This window comes from Doryrhamphus excisus, chromosome 4 (assembly GCF_030265055.1).
Source record: "Doryrhamphus excisus isolate RoL2022-K1 chromosome 4, RoL_Dexc_1.0, whole genome shotgun sequence".
Taxonomy (NCBI): domain Eukaryota; kingdom Metazoa; phylum Chordata; class Actinopteri; order Syngnathiformes; family Syngnathidae; genus Doryrhamphus; species Doryrhamphus excisus.
The window spans coordinates 5,468,898-5,491,289 of record NC_080469.1 but is presented as its reverse complement, the minus strand read 5'-3'; the positions used below and the strand labels follow the sequence as shown (position 1 = coordinate 5,491,289).

Sequence of the window (22,392 nt, the reverse complement as noted above, 5' to 3'; positions counted from 1 at the left end):
TTTTTTTCGTTTTTCAAGTCACTAAACTACATGTAATATACTGCTTTTTTCCCCCAAATATAATGTCCTGTTGATTTAACCGAACATAACAGTAACAATATGCTCTCATTTTGGTTGTGGTGCTGCTTCATGCAATCTAATCTGCAATATTTAGCAGATTGTTTTAAATATCGTCAATCAAAAGTGAGCATTATTATATTTCTATTTTTGTAATTGTATTGTGTCTGTAAAACAAATTAAAAAGTAAGGCAATTTTATATACTAATGATAAATTCAGGCTTGCACGGTGGTTAGTAGTTAGCACTTAGCACGCAGGCCACAAAGCTAGGAGACCCGAGTTCAATTCCACCCTCGGCCATCTCTGTGTGGAGTTTGCATGTTCTCTCTGTGCATGTTTCTCCGGGTACTCCGGTTTCCTCCCACATTCCAAAAACATGCTAGGTTAATTGGCGACTCCAAATTGTCCATAGGTATGAATGTGAGTGTGAATGGTTGTTTGTCTGTATGTGCCCTGTGATTGGCTGGCGACCAGTCCAGGGTGTACCCCGCCTCTTGCCCAAAGACAGCTGGGATAGGCTCCAGCACACCCCCTGCGACCCTCGTGAGGATAAGCGGTAGAAAATGAATGAATGATAAATTCAGGGAGAATTAAAAAAATCACACAGGGTACTTTTGGAAAGGAAACACAAGACATTGGATAGTTTTGTTGGGAAAAACTGCATTTTTGTTACATTCCTAACGCAGGCAAAAATGATAAAGTGTAAAAAGTTCAGTTCATATTCACATATTGACATTTCCACCGAATTGAACTGATTGAACTGAACTGTGTGCACCTGTGAGTGCTATGAATTACTACAATACCATCAGACCCCATCAAGAATTATTTTTTAAAAAGTAATACAATACACACGTTTCAGATTGAATAACTTTATTCCAACAATAGATAAAATATATAAAAAATCTAATAGATTGTGATTGTATTTACATCCCTGGTACATGATGACCTAGGTTTTGGTCTTAAGCATTTTTTTACATTTTACATTCACACTTTGAAGCTGCAGGAAGAAGCACAATGGACCTGCTTGCTTTCCCACAACCATAAACTGGAGACACATGCACAAAAGAAGACAAAACACAGCATCAAATGTAGCACAACAAAAAAAAGGAAAACTTTAAAGCTACAAAGGGCGAGCAACATTTTTAATCAAATGTTTTGTGGAGCAGTGTTTATGAAATCAGTACTGACGTCTGTGTGGATGTGGAGCCAGTGGAAGCAATGTAGCTCTTTGACAGGAGATGACATGAAAAATTGAAGACTGAGGTTCCACTGCAAAACTGAAACCCCATCATGAGGTTTAACTTATAAGAGATTGGATTCAATAAGCTTTGGGCAGTAAAAAAAAAAGTCCAGAAAAAGTCAGCCAAAAATGTATGGATGTACACATTTTTGAAAACCCAGACTTTGCAAGGACATGTATGAATTCACCATGCAAGCATTAAGATTCACATAAGCTCCTTATCTAATAGTGCAATTTCCTTTTCTAACTTCTTCATTTTGAGAGCTCGGTAAGCCATTTCCTGATCGCGGTTTTCGATCTCCTTCCTGAGGTAGGAGCAGTAAAGTGCCCTTAAATCTTCAGCCTGTAAAGACAACAACATGCATCCATCATCCATCTCAACCTTTATGATCATTACCAGTTGACACCTCCACCTCACCTCAGGACCTCTTTCAGGTGAAACACACGAGGGCGCCACCGCCTGGAAACCTGAACTCCGCACCTTCTATCAAACAAATGTCATAGTAGCCCATAAATACCAGATAGAGTGCTTTATTTATTTATCATGTATATATTGATTTTGTAGAAATGTTTTTAAAGTAAATTAAAAGGTGATGGATAATGTTTATAATGATAATGTTGACTTACCCTTTCTAATTGAACATCACTAACGTCTGTCTCATCACCACTGAAGCTATCTGGTTCGGTCTTGGTCATGGGCAGGAAGAGGACGGGGTGGCAGGGCACTGCAGAAATGGTACACTTAATAAATCGACTTGAAAAATGACTAAAAATGTTTGATTAGTCGACACAATCAGACATACCACTCATAAATGAACTGTTAGGACTTTTCACTTTCTCAATATGTGGTCCTCCTGGTAAGGCCTCCCCCAGCAGTGGTTTTGGACCATCATCTGAAGGATGATACGGTATATAAAGATACCTTAATGTTTGTGTTTATAACCTCTGACTCAGTGCACTCATCAAACCATTTAATTTTAGCAACACAATCAATAAATCACAACGTGGACAGCCATTGCATGCCCTCCATTTAATTTGTTACTCAAACGATAACGGGCTTGTTTTCTCTGGATAGTGGGCATGACATAGTATTAGCCTGTCCCAATAACACATTTTGCTGGCTAATTGTCCTACAAATTATCGCAGATAAAAGATATTGTCACCAACTTTATTTTGAGTCAATGTTTTCATTGATGTAATGACAATACATGGAATAATAATGCAAATACCCCATATCAAAATCATTTTCAAACCATTCACACTCTCATTCATACCTATGGACAATTTGAAGTCGCCAATTAGCCTAGCATGTTTTTGGAATGTGGGAGGAAACCAGAGTCCCCGGAGAAAACCCATGCATGCACAGGGAGAACATGTAAACTCCACACAGAGATGGCCAGGGGTGGAATCGAACTCAGATCTCCTAGCTGTGTGGCCTGTGCGCTAACCACTCGCCTGCTGTGCAGCCCGTATCAAAATCAAGAAACTTTAATTCCTCAAGAGTATACAATATTGTAATTTGCATGTCATCAGGTTTTAAATAAAATAAATTAAATTAACAAAAAACAACCAAACGACCTGTTTTGGATGAAAACAACCAAACGACCTATCAATGTAGTTAGCACATTTAGAAGTGAGTTTGGGATGGCTCTGAATGTTCAGTTTCAGGGAGGTTTATCAAACACTGGCTGTCTGTGACATCACAGAGTGCCGGGACTCCTTATATGGGCATGTGCTGTAGCCCAGATACGCTCTCTGCCCTCCCCCAAGCTCTGCTTCTTTGTTTGTGGTGTTATCAATGTCTCCCAGGAACATTTGTTTACAATTCCTAACGAGGCAAACATCAGGCACAAGTGGTTGGAGTACCTGATTCCCTACCAGCAATTGAAAAATATTTTTATCTGTCAACAGCATTTCCCACTGGACTGTTTTGTGAACATGGGCGAGTATGCAGCTGGACGAGCCGACAAACTGTTGCTGAAGCCCTACACCTTTCCAACGTTACTTGGTTGTGTCAAAGAGTCAGAAGAGCAAGTAGTAAGTGACAATTTATCAGTGTTTATTTTGTGTAAGTCATGGAACAAAAACAGTTGTTTGTGTAGCATTGGAGTTGCTAATTGCCATTTACCCACCACAATCAGTGTTTTTACACCGGTAGTCCCGCAAAAGATGAAGATAATGACCAAATTGCAGAATAATTTCTCTTTTTAACGCCATGTTTCCCTCTTCTTTTGCCACTACTTCTAAACGTTCCATGGGTGTTTCATCAGGGCAACATGGGACATGGTAGTGCAAAAGTACCAACACTGTTTCTCATAAATATTAGCTTAGAAGTAAAATGACAAGCAACTAACCTGTACTAGAAGCCTCCTCGTCGTTGCCAACACTGTGTTTTCGGTCTTGAGACGACTCTTGTCCTTCGAGCAGCTCATCTATACGGACAAAAAACAATGATGACTGTTTTCTTTCTTTTTATTTGCTCGGTCACCCGTTTAAAATCAGCTCCCTGAAGTTGCACCGCTACTCTTTGGAATAGTTCACCATTGTGCTTTGTTCTGTCGCTGAAGTAATTTAATGTGTTGATGTTTTTCAGCTACTATAGAGTGAATTCAGCCTCTTTGACAGACCAAACATGGTTATTTCAAGATGGTGCTTCTTCCACCATGGCTTTTATTTTCTTGGTCCTTCCTCTCCTGAGTGTAAAATGATACAATTCTGCATCAAACTGCTGAGCAAACCAAGACAATGTAAATTGTCACTGGCCTATTTCCGTTTAAAACAATGATAAACACATTAAAAACTTTTAAGAATACACTCTTTCAAGTCAAGTTGACAAGTATATGTTTAAGTCTAGGCGCTACACTATTAACGGTACTGCAAATTTTGGCAGTACAATACTATAGCTATTGATGTGTAAGTGATTTTGGTTATTATCGAGAAAACCATGAATGTTGTTACATATCAACTTTTAAATTCAACTCTTATGAGCTATTTTTGATATTGTAAACACTCTACGCTCAGCCAAACACCAGACCAGCCGGTTTTTGTATTAAGGTCCAAGACCATTGATCCCTAACAAGGGCTACTGTCGCAGCCGTAACCCACGCCTACAACTCTACAACAACATGCGAGTTCTGCCTCACTTCCTGTCCGTCACCCCTTTTCCTTCCCAAACCCGGAACATATCTCTCCATTGCAACAGATGCGCAAATACAATATATAACACATAATACCCCTAAGGGTCATTACAGTATTATCATTATCAAAGGTACCTTTAGTTGTACCAGGCTAAACTGAAGAAACAATGGTGGTCTAATATTTTGGACCCATTACTGTATGTAAACAACAATGACAAATGTCAACCTCATCGCGCTAGTATAGCTCCTACACTAATATTGTACTCCAATACTAACATTGATATCGACCTACCGATATTTGGATCGCTGTGTAGGGTTGTCCGAGTCAACACAGTCACGGTGGTGTTGAAAACACTAAAATATATATTTACTGGTAAATACTCATTTAGCCAGTTTTACCCTGAGGTGATGGAGGGGAGGAGAATCGGAGTCTGGTGAGGGCAGAACCTGACACTTGCAAATTGGCACGTTTCTTGAAGCGATGAAACCAGCCAGAACTCGCAGCAAACGTGTCATCATCAGCGTCTTCCCCTGCCTTCATCTTTAAGTCTTTTAACAGGCTTCTAGCCTTCTCCTGTATTAGCATGAGGCTAAGCGGTGCCTCTCTCTGACTCTGGTGTTCAATCCAATTGCTCAGAAGTTGTTCCATCTCCTCCATCAGCTTCCCCCTTTGCTTGGTAATAACAGTCGACTGCATGAGCACCGAACTTTTAATATGCTCCATAATCCGGTCCTTGTTCTTGTAAATTGTCCATATCGTTGAATGATTCATGTTGTACGAACGAGCCACATTCGCGACCTTTTCACCACGGTCCAACTTCCTAATTATGGCAACCTTCGTTTCCATTGAGATTGCTTGCCGCTTCCGAGCTCTGTCTCTGTCACCACTGGGTTTATTCTTGCCTTTAGCCATGATGGGTGGGCTAGTTTGATCGATGAAAACACAAAAAAGTAATGTATAGCTAGGTAGCTAACCTCTTACCAAACTGACGCTTCCTCTGTGTTGCTAAGTGCCAACTCCTCAGTAAGGAACGTAGCCATTGGTTGCCCTAAAAGTTGCTAATGACGTCATCACCATTGCTATTTTCTGTACATTGTCATCATTTCAATTACATTTGGAAAGGGAAATGTCTCTCTGAGACGAATAATTCAGATGAGTTCTGCTTTTCTGTAGGTTGTTCGAAACGATTAATTGGTAGTGGTTCACATTTATTGAGATTTAGCCCAGATTCTTTAGAGAAAAATAACTACTGTATCAAGAATTTTAGGGAGTTAATCACATTTTTTTTCATAAATATCGCTGTGTCATCTGCTAGCTGGCTGATTATTAATGTGTTTCCCAATACTGTTGGTTTTTTATAATTATATTGAGAATAGAGCATCTCTGCCACTACAATGATTAAGGGAGAGATTGGCATCCCTTATCAATGGAAAACCTTGGAATGTACCATGTGGTAGTACAACTATACTGTTAGTATCCTTATAAATCAATTTTATTATATTTACAACTTACTTATCAAAGCCAAATAGCTCATCACCTTGTACTCAATCGTGTCAAAGGCTTAAAAAAAAGTCTAGAAGCAAAATAAAGGCATCATCTTTTATGAGGTGATTGTAGTCCAGTACAAGTCTTGTCTTTTTGTGTACTGATGAGAATAGGAAGAGGAGTCCAGATTACTTACATATTTTTCAGTGCCCACTTTATCAATTGTGACCATGCAAAATAAATTTCTGACACAGAATTAGTATAAAATTAAACAATTCAATGTGTTGAAAATTGCAAGTTAATTAAGATAAAGGTTTGTGTTTTTCCGTGTGCAGGAGTAGCGTGTACATGGCTACAAGTCAAATGTCTGAAGGCATAACCAACTGTAGAAAATATGGGCACCATTGACAGGAGACGCAACAGAACAAAGAGGTAATTTAGTTACTTTATTTCAGATACTTGAGACGTCATTTCGTTGTAATGGTCATGTTATGTTGAGAGGTAACGATAGAAGAGTAAACTGCAAACGAGTGTGGTCCTGGAAACAAAGAGGAAACTGGTCCCTGTACCAGTTATGAGGTCTGGAAGGACAATTTACTCATCGTGGCCCTCATAGCCGTCAGGAAGGGCATTCACGTGGGGGTTGTGGAAGAGGGATTTGTTGCCATCTCCCCAGGGAAAACGCTGTATGAATGAATAAAAAAAAACACACACAATTAAGTCACAGTAACTTCACTTTACAAAAGTCGAGTACATTTTGCAATGCAGCTGTTCAAGTGTCCAACCTTGCTGCGAATGCGGAGGTGTGAGTAAGGGATGAACTCTGGTTGTTCATGGCTGTGTTGTTGCTCTTTCAGGAAGGTGTTCAACATGCACACCCCAACACCAGGCAGGGCAACCACAAAGGTAAGTATCTTCCATGTCTTGGCTGTTGAGGAATAACATCAAGGATAGGATCATTTTAGATAGAAACAAGGCACAATAATAATAATAAATAGGGTGAGACAGTAGAATTTTACCAAGATGGATCAACTAAGTGTTCAGAATACATTTATTTACAGTTGAAGATAAGATGGCCTTCCAGAAAAAAACAATGACTAAGATTACCATTCAAAGGTCATTGTGTCATGTCACATTTGAGCCACTAGATGGTACTCAAGTGTAGTGTACCTGTGTGAGGCATACCACATTCACGACAAATCACATCACACACACAGTGCAACACAAATGGATAAAAACAGACAATACTACCAACGTATACTGCAAAATATTAACCTACTACCATGTGAACTCTAACCATGTGCTTTTCAGACTATTTTTTACAAAAAAACTATACAACAAAGTACTACAAGCAACACTAAATTATAAAGATCGTATCCGTTAAGAATAAAAACACTTCAATGAAATGTAGTAGTGTATTGTTAAAGTTGTCGTAGGGAGTCAAATAGAATTGGTTGCTATATCAGTATTTACTTTAAGCACAATATCAAAATCAACCATATTGTTGATATCAATATAGACTGGATTTGCACTGTATCTCCCTCATGCCTGCATATAGGGGGGAAAGGGTGGGGCAGAAGCCATACTGGCACAAAGAGGCTTAATATCTGAGAAGATGCTCACTCTCTTCTGTGTTCATTTCATATATAGCCAATGTACACAGACACATGCATGTCTTGTCATCAAAAAACAGTCGTGTGTTTGTTTGTAGTGACTTTTTGGTCCAGAAGGTGTTTGCTTTAATTGATATTTAAATGGTACATTAACTTGTATATTTTCAGCTCATAGTCACAATTCTGTATATTAAAACATGTCTCTTCCCACACTAATACATCTAAGATCATTCTAATTCACCACTCATTGTGTTGTGTATCCTTTTGAATGTCATTTCATTGAAACAGTTGTATGTTTTCTGCGCATATGTTCGAACCTCTTCGTTACTGGGTTAAGCATATTTGTGTGGCTATTGAAAGGGTTTTGAGTTTCCGTCACCTTGTCACGTCAATGATGTCTGCTAGTCGTGCCAGTGCTAACAGAGCTAACGTTAGAGCAACAAGGTCACTGAGAAACCTCAAACGTTCTCGTCAAAGATCAATGACAGCTAAAATAACATTTAAACTACTTCCAGCTACAGACTTACTTGAGTGCTCGCCGTGCTCAGCAGCGGCAGAGAGCTGGCGGCGGGTCTGGGTCAGAGAAGACCTCACCAACGATTGTGTGAAGCGTCCGAAAGCAGCCATCTTCGTTTCAGATGACGATGGACAGAACGGAAGTACGTAATATGGACACCCCACGTGACAGGAAACACAGTCTGAGTCAGATTTTTCAGTTTTTTATTTACATTTTTACTTACAGGTCTTATCCGTAGTCATTTTTATTTAAATAATAGACGAGTATAGCGAATAAACATTTATGAAGTAAAGAGTGTCTTAGAATAGTCGACTGTTAAACGATATTTGGAGCAATTTCGCAGTCAAATGACATCGCTTCCGGCTTCCCTTCAGAGTTCAGGCAAATGAAGGCCAGAGACAAGAGAGAATATAGGGCATTGTTTGTAAGTATTTTGTGCATTAAAAAATTGTATTCTCACCTGAGACAGCCATTTAAAGAATTGTGCATTGAACTAACTTATCAAAGCACCGAAGCTCAAAGACAAATAATGTCACCGGCACTTATAATGTGCACTGTATGAACATTTCCACACACTCTGTGACTTGTATTGCAAACTTGAGAGGTTAGTGACTTTGACAACGTGGACTTTGCCGCCTAATTTTGTGGCCCTGACATGCGTGTGGTCATTAATATTGACCCATGTCTTTTTCAAAATACTAAACTTGCTCAGTTGTGTGTGGTCTTATATGCTTGAAGACTATGGGGCTGAGTTTGAGTGGATTTTTTTCAAGTGAAAAAAAATCATGAAATGAATTTGTCTAAAAATGTGGTTTATTTTGTACGATATACAATGAATACAAGTAACATCTAATAATAGAGCAATCTATATATAAAACTTGCTTAAATGCATGCAAATAGATACATGTTAGATGTCTATATTTGTTATCTTTTTTTCTACAACTAAGTAAATACAGGGAGGTTCATATGCCACAATACTCTATTTTGTGTTGAGTGTTAATATTTCTCTAGCCCCAGAATAAAAAAAAATCTGCCAGTTTCCATTTGTCACCATGTCACCAATAATGTACTGTAATGTTGCTGACTTTCTACAGTCTACATAATGTATTAATGTAAGTGAATGTCATTATTATTGCCAATCAGACAAAAAAATACAATACATACATTGTCTTTTGCCATCATTGCTCCTGTCAAAGTTTATTGGTTATATTTTATGTTTATGTTATACTGTATGTGTTATAGAAAGAAGAGTAAACAGAGTAAATATATATATTTTTTCTATAAAGTAGAAGGTAGATCTTTGAGACTTGGTCATATTATAAGTAGCTCGCAGGTTGAAAAAGTGTGAGCACCCCTGTAATAAAGTTGTCCGCCTATTCTGTGTGGAAGTGGTAAACTTTTGGCTTCTTAAGTTTAGACAATTTGAGGCTAACCTGCTAGCTCGAGTCCCTGCAGCATAAGAGTTGTGCAATGTTATATAAACAATGAATAATAGTTATGTAAAGGTGATAATTCATGTCTACAGTTTTAAAGTGAAAGAGATGCTCTAACTATGTAAATATTCCATGTATGAACATTAAATCCTATGTCATGGCAATTCATTTATTGTCTTGAACCAATTAGCAAGGGACGACTACATATAAATGTTATTGGAGGCACTTGCAGTACTGCTTCATCCTGAAGGGGTCTGGCGTGTGTGAACTAGAATATTTTATTATTCTCTGCTGAATGAATGAACGAATTTAACCGCCAAGATGGAGGATTATCTACCCAAACTCATCAGGAGGTGATCAGAGGTTTACAAAGGATAAGACCTTTTTCCTGCAGGGGAGAGGAAAGGACCGGTCCAGGGTGTACATCACCTCTCGCGCAAAGTCAACTGGGATAGGCTCCAGCATACCCCCCGCGACCCTAATGAGGATAAGCGGCATAAAAAATTGATGGATGGATGGGAAAGGAAAGGCTGCATGCGCCTCATATACAGATAATAGGTAAGAGTACAAATGTTTTTCAGTTCATAAACTGAATAAATGGGTCCAAGAAGTATCTGAAAACCTGTTTTAAACCAAACTGACTGTTTTTTTCTTTGGTTATGAGCAACCTGTATTAACATAAAAACATTCCAACGGAGTCAGTGCCTCACCAGCCATCAACCTCAACACTCGTCACTGCTGTCTCTACTAAAGGGGAGGACTGTGTGTGGGTTCAGAGTCCGACCAGGCAATAGTGCATGTTCTAGTTCATCTGGATAGGTGAGGGGGGGAAAAACCCTCCAAAATTAATGGGTAAGTGTATTTGTTTTGGAAATATATTGAGACTTTTCATTGTCATCATGGATATATAATCTTATGTGTAAAGTAGCCTTGTGTTTATTGCTTGAAATACGATCCATTTATTTAAAACTGCTTAGTCAATGTGTAAATATGTAAAGCATTTCAAACACTAATGTTATCATCCATAGCATATCAGTCATCTGTCAATAATATTATATTGTGAATTTTTTGCTTTTGACATTACTTTTCTTGCTATATTAATTAAATGTGCACATCCTCATTATTATGAATAAATGTGTCAAAACATGTTTTCCAAGTGATGGAATCACAGTACCACCAGTTTGGGTCACCACCCAGTGAGAGATTTCAGCTTGCAGAGCAGAACATGAATTTGCAGAAAGGTACAATCCATACATACATATGTCATGTAATCAATTCAAATGTCCCTCTTTAAATCAGGGGTGTCCAAAGTGCGGCCCAGGGGCGTATGTTGTGTTGGCGTGCTCCACATTGTAGAAAAAAAAATGAAACCCCCAAAGAACTGCAAAAATTAAAAAATGGAGCTATATCTGTATGCTCCTTTGTGAGTAGACTATATGACTAACCTTAAAGCTCACTCCGTTCATGCTGTTGTTCTATGGGACAAATGCTGAATGTGCTGAAACGAATACATTGAGTGAATTCTCTTCCTGTATTTCCCCACCAATTTGCTGAATCACAAATGTGTGGGGATCCACTGAATTAATTTTTAGCCTTTGTACAAAAAAGTATGAAATATGAAACCCTCAGCGGAAAATGTTTGGCCACCCCTGCTTTTAAACTTGAATCAACATGTCATGTGTCATCTCTAGGTATGAACAGGATATTGGTGTATGTCATCTATGGCATCATAGTTGCCCTGCTTTTCATTCAGCTGATGGTAACCGGGATAAAATGTATGTCTTTTTCCGAAAATCCATGTGAATGTATATTATTTTTCTTATGTTACTCTCCCCTCCCCAATAAAGTCTCCCAATTAAACATGGAAGTCAGTGATGTCAAGCTGCTTCTTGATAAACTCAGCCATCAAATTTCCAGTTCAGGTGAGAAAAGATGTGGATGTTATAAAAAGATGCTATGAATGACTCTTTTGTTACTTCCAATTTAAAGGAAGTGGGACCCCTATAGAAGATGTTCATATAGAAAGACTTGTCCCAGTTAGAGGTAAACACGCAATATTTTCATAATATTTCTCTTGTTAGTTGCAATATTTGACAATATTATTCTCTAGGAACATGTAAGGAAGGCTGGGTGTCTTTCCAAAGGAGTTGCTACCTGCTGTCCACCACCACAGCCACATGGAGCAAAGCTGAAGAGCAGTGTCACTCTCATGGAGGACACCTGGTGGTTCTGAATGGTGTGGAGGAACTGGTAAGGTTCAGGTGCACCTCCTTCTAAACCAGGGGTCTCAAACTCAATTTACCTGGGGGCCACTGGAGCTAGGGTCTGGGCAAGGCTGGGCCGCATCAGGTTTTCCAAAAAAAAAAAAAAAACGCATTTATTAAAAACAGAAAAATATACAAACTTTTTCAGTGCTTTGGTTCCGATTTTCTACAATAAAAGCTCTGATAAAACACAAAATAACATGAAAAATAAATAAACAAATCAAGAATAAAGAAAATCAATCAACCAGTAATAAATAAATAAATATAATAATAATAATAATAAAACGGCAAATAATAAAAACTTAAGAAACCACATATAGTTGGTGGGTAGACAAATTATTTTTTTCACATTAAAATTAACAAAGCATTATTAGAGCCCTGTAGACATGACAAAACACGACTATAGTCACATTTATACTCTTTTTATTTGCAACATATTGCACAACTGCAGGGTCTTGAGACACATGCTAACTCGCAAACTAGAGAGCTAGCGACCTAAACGGTAGCCTTCAAGTTATTTCCTTTAAACTTAAATAGCCAAAAACTTACCACTTCCACACGGATAGGGAGGATAACTATTAACAGTTATTTAACCTTTAACATGAACATGAATCAAACGTAATAATTTTTCTGGGTACATGAAACCATACAGCATCCATATCAAACTTGCGCGGGCCGCACTAACATTAAACTTTCATATCAAGGCGGGGGCCTCAAAGTAGTGTCCTGCGGGCTACATGTGGCCCGCCGGCCGCATGTTTGAGACCCCTGTTCTAAACTGATGATGAGGTTAACCTGTGTATTGTCTTTCTAGGACTTTATTTCGGGAATTTCTGAAATCACCTATAAATACTGGATTGGACTAGTGGAGAGAACACACGAGGGGGAGTGGAGTTGGGTGGATGGCACTGATTACAACATAACCCCAAAGTAAGACTCCGCTCATTATAAGCTTAACATATTTACATAAATCTAATAATGCTTTTTTTTCTGTGTGTTCTGAGGTTCTGGGATGTAGCTCAACCTGACAACTGGGCCTTCAGAAGAAATGGAGAGGACTGTGGCCAACTCCATGCTACCGATATACGCATCAGGAGGAGGTGGAATGATGCTGACTGCAATGTGTCGTACAACTATATTTGTGAAATTAAGACATGACAGCCTCCTTTTTTATTGTCTCAGACAAACACTGACTCTCTAAGTAGGCCACACAGATAAGATAAAAAATGATGTCATAGTCTGGACTTTTACTACATAAGCAAATAAAACACTCAAAAGCAGCTGGAAGTTGCAGTGTTGCCTTCATGCATGTGATTCTGGTTCTCTGTGTGGTGTAATGCATGCAACACAAAACTGTGTTTTTGCAGCTTTAACCGTTTCTTCTTCTACAAGATGTCCGTCAGAGGAACATTTAACGTTGGACCTGGCTCGAAGTTGTAGTTCATCCCAAAGGCGTGGGTCAAGGCGGGGGTCATTGGATATTTACACAACATACCCATCCAAGCATAGGCTGAATTGGTATGTTGATTCAGACGTTAGTAAGGAGGGCTGCAAAATGCATGTGATTAAAATGCATACAAAGATCCTCAAAAGTTTTATAATCGGTAAACAAATGGTCAGTCACGTATGGGCAATTGACTTCAACCTGAAGAACCCTTGAACCCTGTTTAGTTCGTCTTTTTCCCATTATGATGGACTAGCTTAGTAACATTTTCTGAAATATATACAGTATTTGAACAGTTTCCACATGTGACAGTGGCACACAAATGCAGCATTTCTGCTTCTTTACGAATATTCTTGTTTCCCGCCCCATCTTTTTAAGGCGGGGCCGAACTACCAAATGTGAGAACACAGAAATGTGAAACCCCGCAAAACTAATTGTTCAATAAACAATATTCATTGCAAAAATTACAGAAAAAATTTCCAGGTTTGGGCCTGAACTCCCAAACATTGCTTTAGTACAGTATGTAGCAGCTGTACCATTACACCACCATAGAATGACAAGTAAATGGGTAGCATGGTTTCTCTTCTGTCTCGGACTTACCTGGTGCTCTATGCCTCACAGCATCGATACGAATTGTTTGTGCATTTGAGGAGAATGTGGCCTCCGTACGCAAAAGGGGGCGGTGCTCTGCATGTACAGAGGGGCGGCCCAGGAGAAACAATACAACTCATGGGGTCAAACTTTGGGGTTTAATAACAGCTATACAATAACAATACAACATTACAATAAAGTACATAAAATTATTATTAGTTGCAGTAGTTAATGAGGAACGTTAATGTTTTCTTATTCATAGTTCATATTGTATATCACACATTCTTTATTCATGTACAGTGTATGTTCATTCCAGGTGTAAAAACTGTAAAATTAATATTTTGGTATTTGATGTGGTCTGATGTTTTAATTGCTTCTGAAAAATAGCACATATAGCAGGTTGTATGACACTTTAACAGATCAAATAAGACAAATAATTCCAGATGGACTGAATTAGTGTGCGTGTATCAAATATATAGTCTGCCCCCCCTGGCCAATTTAGTTAACTCAATGAGTTAAAAAAAAATGCCCACCTCTGCTAATGACTTGAATCTACTTAAATTGACAGAATTTTGTCTCGTGTTCAGTATGAGGTTGGATATTATCAGAAATGTGCAACGGAACGTTCTGGGAATTTTAGCAAATGTTTGCTATTTACACAGCTGTGTGTCACGCAAGAAGAAATGCAGAAGTAAAATAGACTGCATAGTGATTTAAAAAAGCATCGCATCAAGACAAAGATCTCTATGTTTTATCTTGGTTACTTACTTTTACTGAGTGAAAAAAAACCAATCAAATCTAACAATTAGCTATTAGTTATTCAATAGTTCATTTACTGATTTGACTAATTATATTTGAATGTATTTGGAACCCAGAGGCGAACTCTTCAACACACAAGCTTCCTCTTGAAGCTTAACATTTAAAAGCAATATTTTTATTTCTATGTGTTCTCATGTCTGAATGCTGAAAATAGTTCTGTAAAATTCCCCAAATGGAAAAGAAATAAGATTCCACCCACCGCAGTGTTCTCCTTATCTGTCTTTCCTCCTGGCTTATAAGAACAGGCGCTGACCGAGCTGTCCGTTTCTGAGCAGGTAACCATGAACTTGACAGCTCCTCTGCTGCTGCTGGTCACAGGTGAGATATTTTTAAAAAACCACACTTAAAAAAAAAACAAGCACACATTTGACTCGATTTATCTGCTCCATTTAGCATCTTGCGTCGTCAACAGTGCAGTCATGCCCAAAGCCTTATGGCAGTTTGGGAACATGATCAGCTGTGCCCAACCAGGAGTTAACCCCATGAAGTACAACGATTACGGATGTTGGTGTGGCTTCGGGGGCACAGGAAGTCCACTTGACGACCTGGACATGTGAGAAACGAGTGGGATGCTTCGAAGTCATGATGATAGAAAAAAACATTCATATTCAAAAACAAAAAAACCCGCCTCTGGTTTTAGGTGCTGTTACGTTCATGACAAATGCTACGAAAGAAGCAGGAAGATTCCAGGATGCCGTGGCATTGCTGACCTGCCGTATGTCCTGGTTTACGATTACACCTGCTCAGATAACCAGGTCACCTGCTCAGGTGAGAGCCTGTATATACACACATTATCATTATTACTGTAAAATTTGGGGAGACACTCCATCAGGTACCTACACAATATATCACAGAGTTGTATCAAAAATAATTGTGACTTTAGAATGGTAATGCATTTTCAAAGCTTGTTATTTACTGACAAAACAGTCCTTTTTGTTCATTATAATGCATCTGTTGATCAGTATGATGTATAACGTACATGGCGTACAGGAATAACGATGAATGTTGCGTTTCCTCCAGCTCACATTTGGGTATTATAAGCTCAAATGAATGAAACAAACATCCATTCTGTTGTTAAAGGGGACCTATTATGCTAATTTTTCAACCATTTGTATCGAGTTGTTTGTCTATATGTGCCCTGTGATTGGCTGGCGACCAGTCCAGGGTGTACCCCGCCTCTCGCCCAAAGACAGCTGGGATAGGCTCCAGCACCCCCGCGACCCTCGTGAGGAAAAAGCGGTAGAAAATGAATGAATGTATCAAGTTGTTGACTCCTATAGAGCAGCTACACACAATAACCCGCACAGTAAACTTTATAGAATCTGCACCTATTCCAACTGTATTTCCTTTGATTCGTGCTTCCTGCCAAAACGGTCTGTTTTAATTTATTCCACCCACGGCACGCCTATGCGCATGTCCACTCCACAGTGATGGGTCACACGCCCAAAGTGCGTACTACCTACGAAGGAAGTCCATCCCTCTGTGACATCACAAAGGCACAGTTTTACCACGCCTTTTGAAACAGAGCGTTTTGAGCCATCCCAAACTTCTTTCAAAACGTTGGTATTGTTTAATAATAATAATAATACATTTTATTTGTATAGCGCTTTTCAAGATACTCAAAGACACTTTACAAAAGAATGAAGTTGAATAGAGCAAGTAAACAGAATAAAAGACACACCAAAATACAACATTCATTGGTTAGTACACAGTTAAAAAAGCGGGGCGGGGCACAGCAGTCAGATATAGAAGGTTAGACATTAAAAACAGATTTAAAGAGGTGGGTTTTTAGTTGTTTTTTGAAGGTGGGAAGGTCAGGGCAAGCACGGAGTGAGTGGCGCAAAGAGTTCCAGAGAGTGGGGGCAGCGATGGCGAAGGCTCTGTCTCCCCAGGTTCGGAGCTTGGTCTTACAGGGGTGTGCCAGGAGGTTTGAGTCTGAGGAGCGAAGGGGATGCGGGGGATTATGTGGATGGAGGAGGTCTGTGAGATATGGGGGGGTCAGATCGTGGAGGGCTTTGTAGGTGATGAGAAGAATTTTGAAGTGAATGCGTTGGGGGACAGGAAGCCAGTGGAGGTTTTGGAGGACAGGGGTAATGTGTTGACGGGAGCGGGTGGAGGTGAGGAGGCGGGCAGTGGAGTTCTGAATATATTGTAGTTAAAGCAGCTCACTGCTTTTAACATGAGAATACAACATTCTAACTACATTTATAGGTCAGAAAAATTTTAAAAAGCATAATATGTCCTCTTCGACCAAGTTTTAAAACATAACATAATGTTGCACATCTCTTAGGACAAAAACCAAAAAAAATCAGTTATACAGTTTTGCATCATGGCCAGTAATGCAAATTGAACAATTGACTCTGGTACAGATTCATTGTAGTTCTGCATCCACTTTAGTGTATTACAGCAGCAATCCTAATAATTTGTATAAAACATAAAATTACTGTTTACTTGGTTGTGTAGCATTTATTGTAGATAGTAATTTGAAGTTTCATGTGTCTCAACAGCCACCAATGATAAGTGCCAGACTGCGGTGTGCGAATGTGACCGAATAGCAGCTCACTGCTTTGCTCGGGCCAAATACAACCCTGACAACAAGAACCTGGATCCTAAAATCCACTGTGTCAACTAAACTGCACAATGAATTTGAATAAAAGTGAAAAAAAAAACACCAGAGAATCTTTGATTTACCACCTTTTATATGAAGACGTACATTTGTTCATCTTTTGGCAACACCATTTGAAGAAACACGGGATGGTTACAATTATTGGTCTACGTCTACGTATATGTCTGCAGCTTGGAAAAGAAAGGCACTGCACTTTTACAGCTTTGGTTGATGATAGCAAACTACTTCTTGGATTTATTTTGGGCTCATTAAGAGGAAACAACAGTACATGTCCAGGTAAAATCAACATAATGTGCTGGTCACTTATTGCTTAAACCAGGAGTGTCCAAAGTGCATTTTTATTGGTCCTCTGCATATTGTAAAAATAAAATCAATTAATGATGAATTATATATATTATTATTATTATTATTAGATAATCCACCATTTTGCTTTGTCACCTATAACACAAAATTAAGATTGTGAACGTTTTGTCAGATAGCTTAACTCATATTGGGTTTTGTGTCGTTAATGTAGAAAACGTATAAAAGCAGCCCCGCACTGGGAAAAAGTTTGGACATCCCTGGCTTAAGCATGATACTAGAAAGGTACGAGTCCACATCAGAAGGGCATGAAAGGCATCTTCCAGCAGCATAAGAATGAAGTCTCTATATTGGCTTGTAGAGGAGAGTGGTCACATACTTTTTTTTGTACCTGTGTGTTGCACTCAGAACCATCACTCCATCCTGGAACACAGAAAAATTAGACATTCAGATGTGAGGATTTCTGATAAAGTTTGACTTATAAATAAAGTAGTCATGTTTCAAATCAATCACTTATGTCAGCGAAGTGCCTACTTCACCCACACGGAGGACGAAGATGCGGGAAAATTGAAGCGGATAGAAAAAGTGGCAAGACAACATAGGGCAAGGAAAATGAAATATAAGGAAGTCCGCCCCTATGTGACATCACAAAATGTCAGTTTTACCACGCCTTTGAGTGTTTTGAGCCATCCCAAACTTCTTTCAGGGATCACTTCCAAATATGCAAACCTCATTATCTGAAACTTTGGCATCGTTTAACACGAGAATACAACATTCTAACTACTTTTATAGGTCAGAAAAGTGGAAAAAAAAACACAACAGTTTTAAAACATGAGATAATGTTGGACATCCCTTAGGACAAAAAACTAAAAGATCAGTTTTACTCATCCACAGTTTAAAAGCACTCACAGGATGCTGTGTTTTGTTTGCGACATAAAAAATACCCAAAAATAAAGTTAACTTGTAGTTATATGTGTTTCACTTGTCACTTTTTGGCAAATGTGTCACAGGCAGTTATGCAAATTACACAATATTGCCCCTCACCCTGGACAACCCACCACCACCACAAATAAATTGCACTCCTGTGGGAAAACTGCACATGATGGATGCGTGTTTGTGTGTCAACATGCATGATAAAGCAGACATGATGCAGGTGTTTGTGTTACCTTGATGGAGAGGGCGTACAGGTGATTTAACATCACATGGTTGGGCTCAGGAAGTAGTGTCGGGTCACACTGGGGAAAACCAACACAAGGTGAGCTAAGAACTGTTGGACAACGACTTTAAATGGGAAAAGACGCAACATACTGAGATCCCTGTGTCCTTGTTGAGAAGTACTTGCAGCAGGTGTGGAGGTAAGATAGGAGGATGTTTGAGTTTGTCTTCTGACTTAATGACGTATGCGTCCTGCTGGTAGGGCCCGGGGGGGGAACTGGACAAGTCTGCGGAAACGAGGTGGCCATATAGAATGTTTGAGGATTAGCAGATCGTGCAGAGAAACAGGACACAGATCATGCACAAACAAACCTTTAAATACTGAGTATGTCATACCTGAGATGTCAGCGGAGTCTTGGGAATCAAGCTTGAGGGCGTCAAAGACCTCAAAGTCTGTCCTCTTCACCTGGATAACGTTATTAACGGTCCCAGTTTTGGTCGTGATAACAGCCTGAAAGAACATGGACAAAATAAAATATAAATATACACCTCATAGTGTGGAGAAGGGGCTATCTTCATCTCATTGTTTTTTATTAGCCCTGAGCATATTATAAAAATAAAATTCTATATAATAATAATAATAATATCAATCCCACCCTCTGCCATTTCTGTGTGGAGTTTGCATGTTCTCCCCGTGCATGCGTGGGTACTCCGGTTTCCTCCCACATTCCAAAAACATGCTAGGTTAATTGGCGACTCCAAATTGTCCATAGGTATGAATGTGAGTGTGAATGGTTGTTTGTCTATATGTACCCTGTGATTGGCTGGCGACCAGACCAGGCTCCAGCACCCCCGCGACCCTCATGAGGAAAAAGCGGTAGAAAATGAATGAATTAATAATTATAATAGGGGGTTAGCGGTCAAGTGGTTAGCGCGGAGACCTCACAGCTAGGAGATGAGGGTTCAATTCCACCCTCGGCCATCTCTGTGTGGAGTTTGCATGTTCTCCCCGTGCATGCGTGGGTTTTCTCCCACATTCCAAAAACATGCTAGGTTAATTGGCGACTCCAAATTGTCCATAGGTATGAATGTGAGTGTGAATGGTTGTTTGTCTATATGTGCCCTGTGATTGGCTGGCCACCAGTCCCCGCCTGGGACTGTTGGGATAGGCTCCAGCACCCCCGCGACCCTCGTGAGGATAAGCGGTAGAAAATGCATGAATGAATAACAATAATAATTAATATTGTTATTCTAATAAAATATTGAGATATTAATTAATTAATGAGATATATTATTAAAAATTACACTAATTTGCTTTGTCACCTCCATTATAATATGAAGCAGATGTTATGGTCAGATAGCTCTGTGCTCACCCCTGCCGGATCCAAAGTCCACTGCCCATCTACACAGAACTTGTACTGGTGTTCTCCTTCTGGCAGGTGCATGATTGCCACAAAACTGTTCTGACTGGATGCAAGAGTCACAGTAAAGTCTATGGAATGTTGAAAAAAAAAAAGCTGCACAACACACAGTACCTTTTATTGAGAGGGATCTTGGTCGTCCAGTTGTTAAAAGATCCTGACACAAAGACCTCTTTGGCGTTTCCAGCCCAGCGGAATACCGTTTGCTTCTCCGGGGTTGGACTTTTGCTGTCACTCTCCAGATCCTGCTGCCAGGCTAGAAACTCCTGCTCTTCCTGGGGAGCCTGGACACGAGATTGATGGGCTATTATTCTACCTAGATTATCAATTTCTATCGTTATATGACATCAACCAGATAACTAGATGCTAGATCTAAACTTACCTTTGGATCGTCCCTTTGGAAAATGTCTGCATCCTCCGTGCTGTCCATCAAAATGTTGGGACGCGCCTCTTTCCCTCCTTGCGATCCATCTCTGTATGACCTTTCACCTTGACCCCCGCTGGCTCTGTCACTGTTGCTGTTCCCCATTCTGATAAGGTGAAACACTGCAAGACACACACACACAGCCACATCATTAGGTACACCTAAGGTGCACACGTCCAACAGCAGATGGAGCAAAATGTCAACCAAAGAAAAATTATGCCAAGTTTCAATTGATGTTGTATAAAGTGTATTCACTTAACTTATTAATATAAAGTAGTAGTTATGAAAAGGTTCCTCATCTAATAAAAGTAAATAACATTATTTTGTGAATACTGCAACACTGATTATTTACTGTATATTGCACAACCTCGGTTAGCATGTTCGTTGGTTCATGTCAAAAATGTATGGCACTGTTGTGCCTCAGTTTGCGTACAATAGTATGCCCACCATTCCACTGTGGTGCTGCATTTATTAATCCATTAGTCAATTGTTCAGACATAACGTTGTTGATATATTTAGCGGTTTTCTTGGTGCTGATCACAATCTTTAATTTAAATTAAAGTTAAAAAGTATCAGTATCGGCAATGCTGTGTTTAGTTGGTGTTGCATCGATACCAAAATGAGCTGTATCGCCCAACCCTCCCGCACGCACGCAACAATGGTGAACTTGTGCATTTTAAGCAGTATTTTACCCACCTAATGCTCGCCAGAAGATGCGTGGCTGTCTTCAGACTTGTGAATATGATACCATTTGGTCTTGGAGAAGAGATGGAGACGTCCGGTTTTGTTCGCTGCTGTTTCCGTCTCAGCAGTTTCCTCGCTAGTCGGACAAAACCGGACACCGTTGGTGTAAAGTCACATTAAAAAGTGACTTTGTGTAGTTCTTATGACCCGTTCACGGTCTTCAAGACTCTTTGCGGTGATGTTATGCTCTCGCTAGTCTACTCGAGTCGGTTTGGACCATATGAAGCGGAAGTCAAGCAAGCGGTTCTTCAACTTGCCTGAAATCACGTGACTATACACTGTGACGTCATAACCGTGTGACGCTCCTTGGCGGGCACTCTGAAAAGGCGGGATATGTCAATGTCGGAATCAGCACGGTTGTCTGAGCCTATATCTATATCTATTTCCGATAAAAGACGATTAAAGACGATAAAAGACGACTGTCCACTCTGCCGCAAATCAACTTTATGTAACCGAGGGTTTTATGCCTTGGAGAAGAAAGTCCGCCATGATGGGAAGCAAGTCAGCTGGCTGTGAGTACATAGTAGACTTTAAAGTAGCAGTAGTTACCCCTGTAGCCCTGTACCCCTGCAGTGATGTGTTTTGTGTTTGTCCCATTGTCAAAATATTTCATCCATTTTACCTGACTTAGTCCTTGGCGTTTGTCGGTCATGCATGCAATGACAAACACTTTACAGACCATCACGGCTTGTGGTGTAAGTCCTTGTGTGTCATTTCTTTGAGTTCTCACAGCTTTCCAGTGAAACCTGTTACCGGACACTCATAATAAAAAAAAGCAAAGTCATCAGTATCCCAGTTGTGGTAAAGGTCAGCCTTTTCCTATCGCCAAGTCAGCAAGTGTAATCTCATTGGGAGGAAAATCTGCAGGCACATTAATGGACAACATTTAGGATATTTACATTTAATTTCTTTCTGTAATGATGATAAGGAATCAATGGACAGATAAATCCTACTATACTGTACCAATGTTACATGGTATTATTTCAAAGCTCAGTTACATTAATTATGCATTTCACAAAGATTTACATGATCCTACAAAATTCCTTTGGTGAATAGTTTTTTTTTTCATGGAGCCCAAAATTCCTGGCATTGCCCCTGGATTTTCCTCATATACTGCCTG

At 39.5% G+C, this 22,392-nt stretch overlaps 5 protein-coding genes across 8 annotated transcripts; 2 read left to right on the top strand and 3 right to left on the bottom strand.

Moving 5' to 3' along the window:
• Positions 1 to 940: 940 nt before the first annotated feature.
• LOC131128399 (uncharacterized) lies at positions 941 to 5,442 on the bottom strand. 3 transcript variants are annotated; one of them, XM_058071199.1, is made up of 6 exons: positions 4,835 to 5,442; positions 3,653 to 3,730; positions 2,102 to 2,191; positions 1,926 to 2,023; positions 1,717 to 1,782; positions 941 to 1,641 (listed from the first exon to the last, which is right to left on the bottom strand). In XM_058071199.1, the coding sequence occupies exons 1-6, from the start codon at positions 5,346 to 5,348 to the stop codon at positions 1,504 to 1,506; spliced, it is 984 nt and encodes a 327-aa protein (XP_057927182.1). In that variant the 5' UTR covers positions 5,349 to 5,442; the 3' UTR covers positions 941 to 1,503. The 3 variants fall into 3 exon arrangements, with proteins under 3 accessions (XP_057927182.1, XP_057927183.1, XP_057927184.1); XM_058071200.1 differs by having other exon boundaries at positions 1,717 to 1,779; XM_058071201.1 differs by lacking the exon at positions 2,102 to 2,191.
• Positions 5,443 to 6,354: 912 nt separating this feature from the next.
• On the bottom strand, positions 6,355 to 8,215 carry LOC131128401 (cytochrome c oxidase subunit 6A, mitochondrial). Its single transcript, XM_058071203.1, has 3 exons — positions 8,062 to 8,215; positions 6,707 to 6,849; positions 6,355 to 6,605 (listed from the first exon to the last, which is right to left on the bottom strand). The coding sequence occupies exons 1-3, from the start codon at positions 8,159 to 8,161 to the stop codon at positions 6,516 to 6,518; spliced, it is 333 nt and encodes a 110-aa protein (XP_057927186.1). The 5' UTR covers positions 8,162 to 8,215; the 3' UTR covers positions 6,355 to 6,515.
• On the top strand, positions 7,736 to 13,064 carry asgrl1 (asialoglycoprotein receptor-like 1). Its single transcript, XM_058071202.1, has 10 exons — positions 7,736 to 8,475; positions 9,879 to 10,042; positions 10,149 to 10,336; positions 10,642 to 10,725; positions 11,176 to 11,259; positions 11,332 to 11,406; positions 11,474 to 11,527; positions 11,595 to 11,734; positions 12,563 to 12,678; positions 12,753 to 13,064. Exons 3-10 carry the CDS (start codon positions 10,333 to 10,335, stop codon positions 12,904 to 12,906), a joined length of 711 nt encoding a protein of 236 aa, XP_057927185.1. The 5' UTR covers positions 7,736 to 8,475; positions 9,879 to 10,042; positions 10,149 to 10,332; the 3' UTR covers positions 12,907 to 13,064.
• Positions 13,065 to 14,829: 1,765 nt separating this feature from the next.
• On the top strand, positions 14,830 to 17,280 carry pla2g1b (phospholipase A2, group IB (pancreas)). The gene is made up of 4 exons (XM_058070421.1): positions 14,830 to 14,920; positions 14,996 to 15,155; positions 15,243 to 15,370; positions 17,110 to 17,280. The coding sequence occupies exons 1-4, from the start codon at positions 14,884 to 14,886 to the stop codon at positions 17,232 to 17,234; spliced, it is 450 nt and encodes a 149-aa protein (XP_057926404.1). The 5' UTR covers positions 14,830 to 14,883; the 3' UTR covers positions 17,235 to 17,280.
• A 3-nt stretch (positions 17,281 to 17,283) lies between these two features.
• On the bottom strand, positions 17,284 to 21,546 carry prkab1b (protein kinase, AMP-activated, beta 1 non-catalytic subunit, b). 2 transcript variants are annotated; one of them, XM_058070419.1, is made up of 8 exons: positions 21,236 to 21,546; positions 20,487 to 20,650; positions 20,219 to 20,388; positions 20,057 to 20,150; positions 19,080 to 19,194; positions 18,837 to 18,970; positions 18,695 to 18,763; positions 17,284 to 17,951 (listed from the first exon to the last, which is right to left on the bottom strand). In XM_058070419.1, exons 2-8 carry the CDS (start codon positions 20,631 to 20,633, stop codon positions 17,874 to 17,876), a joined length of 807 nt encoding a protein of 268 aa, XP_057926402.1. In that variant the 5' UTR covers positions 20,634 to 20,650; positions 21,236 to 21,546; the 3' UTR covers positions 17,284 to 17,873. The 2 variants fall into 2 exon arrangements, with proteins under 2 accessions (XP_057926402.1, XP_057926401.1); XM_058070418.1 differs by having other exon boundaries at positions 21,225 to 21,544.
• Between the last annotated feature and the right edge of the window lie 846 nt (positions 21,547 to 22,392).